Source organism: Musca domestica, unplaced genomic scaffold (assembly GCF_030504385.1).
Source record: "Musca domestica strain aabys unplaced genomic scaffold, Musca_domestica.polishedcontigs.V.1.1 80, whole genome shotgun sequence".
Taxonomy (NCBI): Eukaryota; Metazoa; Arthropoda; class Insecta; order Diptera; family Muscidae; genus Musca; species Musca domestica.
The window spans coordinates 1,491,303-1,493,844 of record NW_026712410.1 but is presented as its reverse complement, the minus strand read 5'-3'; the positions used below and the strand labels follow the sequence as shown (position 1 = coordinate 1,493,844).

At 41.2% G+C, this 2,542-nt stretch overlaps 1 protein-coding gene across 1 annotated transcript; it reads right to left on the bottom strand.

Annotated features, from left to right (window-relative positions):
• Window positions 1-211: 211 nt before the first annotated feature.
• On the bottom strand, window positions 212-1,483 carry LOC131806659 (uncharacterized). Its single transcript, XM_059131199.1, has one exon. It carries the CDS (start codon window positions 1,481-1,483, stop codon window positions 212-214), a length of 1,272 nt encoding a protein of 423 aa, XP_058987182.1.
• Between the last annotated feature and the right edge of the window lie 1,059 nt (window positions 1,484-2,542).

Below are 2,542 nucleotides of genomic sequence, written 5' to 3'. Positions count from 1 at the left end.
GACTGACACCCTATTTGCCACAAATGTCTTATATAAGGTTGACTGGGATTTTATCCAGGCAAGGACAATTTCCGAGTCGGTCCATAGAAACATGGGGTGACTTTGAAGCTTTAAGTCAATCCTTACTCTATTACCCAGTTCAGCTGCTACCACTGCGGCACAAAGCTCTAGTCGAGGAAGTGTTTGCTGTTTCAACGGAGCAATTCTGGATTTAGCGCAGATCAGGCGTACAGCTAGGAGACCATCCTTTGTAACAAAGTGAATGTATACAGCAGCGCCAAACGCCTTCTCCGAAGCATCGGCAAACACACGTAATTGCACCTTTGCCTTTGCCAATATTTGCCTTCACGCAAAAACGGTCGGCCTGAGGCATCCAAAATAGTCCCAAAGTCTTTATCGTTTTGCTTTCATCAAAATCTAGATTGACTTCCCTATCACTATAAGGTATATCCTTTAGCAATCTTGGACTGTTTGACGACCATTTTCTTAAGTTGAAGCCGTGCTTTTTCAAAATGATTATCAATTCCTTTTGTGTCTCCATCGCTATGTTTAAGCTACCACCACCGAGACCATCGTCCATATAAAAGTTCTCTTTTAGCATTTCTGAACCAAGGGGATAGCGATCCAAGTTGTCGTCTGCGATTTTCTGTAGAAACTTTGTGGCAAGGTACGGTGCTGCACGAGTTCCATATGTAACAGTATTGAGCTTGTAATAGCTAACTGGGTGTGATGGATCTTCCCTCCAAATGATCAGTTGATATTTCTGATCATCGGGGTGAATTAAGATTTGTCTATACATTTTTTCAATGTCAGTTGTGAAGACAAACTTTGGTAATCGGAACCGTAGCAGGATAGAGAACAGTTCACTTTGCACAGTTGGTCCTGTGTACATTAAGTCATTTAACGAATGACCCGATGACGTTTTCGCGGATGCATCAAATACCACCCTTAATTTTGCCGTGGTACTATCTGGTTTAAGCACACAGTGATGCGGAATGAAATATTTAGGGTTCGACACTATATTCACGTCAATTTTCTGCATGTGTCCTAGCATTTCATATTCCTGCATGAACTTGATGTATTGCATGCGGATATCATCCTTCTGAAGAAGCCGACGTTCAAGACTCATGAACCGGTTATACGCCATCGCATGAGATTTTCCCAATGTTGTTGGAGATTCTTGGAAAGGAAGACTAACAATGAATCGACCGTTCTGATCCGTCTGGACATGCTGATTATAATGAGACTCGCACCGGGTTTCCAGCGGAGACATTACCCTTTCTGTTGATGCTCCTTCTTCGAGTTTCCATAACTTCTCAATTGCTTGTGTCAGTGAAGTTTCACTATCGAAAATTGCACATGTTAGCGCTGCTGATGTGACGTTCGTTGATGATTGTTCTATTAAGCCGCCTACAATCCAGCCAAGCGCAGTATTCTGCAGAATAGGTTGATTATTATTCAGTTTTATTGTACCCGGTTGCATTAGGCTGAAGTAAAACTCCTCCCCGAGTAGGATGTCAATTTTTCCTTGAATATTAAAATTTGGATCCGCCAATTTAATGTTCGTTGGAATCTGCCAGTTAGATATGTCCAAATCGTGATTCGGTTGTGCAGGTATAATCGTTGGTAAAACAAATGCTTTCAAATAAGATGAAAATCCAGAATTGTTAGACAACATTTGCATGTTCACACGGTGATAAGCCTTCTTCTGAATTTTTCCAACTCCGTCAATAGACAAAGAGGTCTCTGTTGTTGCAATTGATAACCTTTTAATCAGCCGTTCTGTAACAATATTTACTTGTGAACCGGAATCAAGCACAACTCTGAACTCGCCTGACATACCATTTGCAGCTTTTGTGGTGACTCTCGCAGTGGCAAGAATAACGTTCTTCTGATCTTCTGCTGATGCCGAAGAAATTACAGCAGTATTGACTGGTGTATGATTGCTACTTGTGGTTGACATTTGATTTAAGCCTGTTGATGATGATTGAGATCTCCTTGATAAATGTAACAACGTATTGTGTTTATTATTACATTTCTTGCAAATACCAGATGTGCAGTGTTTCGCTATATGATCAGCCTTAAAACAGTTCACGCACATTTTATGTTGTTGTACCCATTGGAGTCTTTAAGATTCCGACATCGCCAAGAATTGCTTACACTGATAAAGACGATGTTGACCATTTTTGCATAGTTTGCAATTACTGTGATTCGCCATTGATGTTATGGACGAAACAGCTTTGCTTGAACCTTTGTGAGCAGTTGCCACTTTCCCAATCGATTCCATTGACTCAAACTGCAATTCCAAAAATGCAAAGAGTTCTTTCATGGAAGGGACCTCCTTCGGTCTTTTTAACGATTGCATAAATCGTATGTACAACGCATGATCCAACTTATTCGTAATCAATTGGATCAATAGCGCGTCCCACGACGAAGTGTCAATATCCAGGTTGTTCAGGGCCAGCATACATTCCCTCGTCGTATCATGCAAAGCTTTGATAGAAGCGGTTGATGAGGTTCCTGTTGGCTGGTTCAGAATACG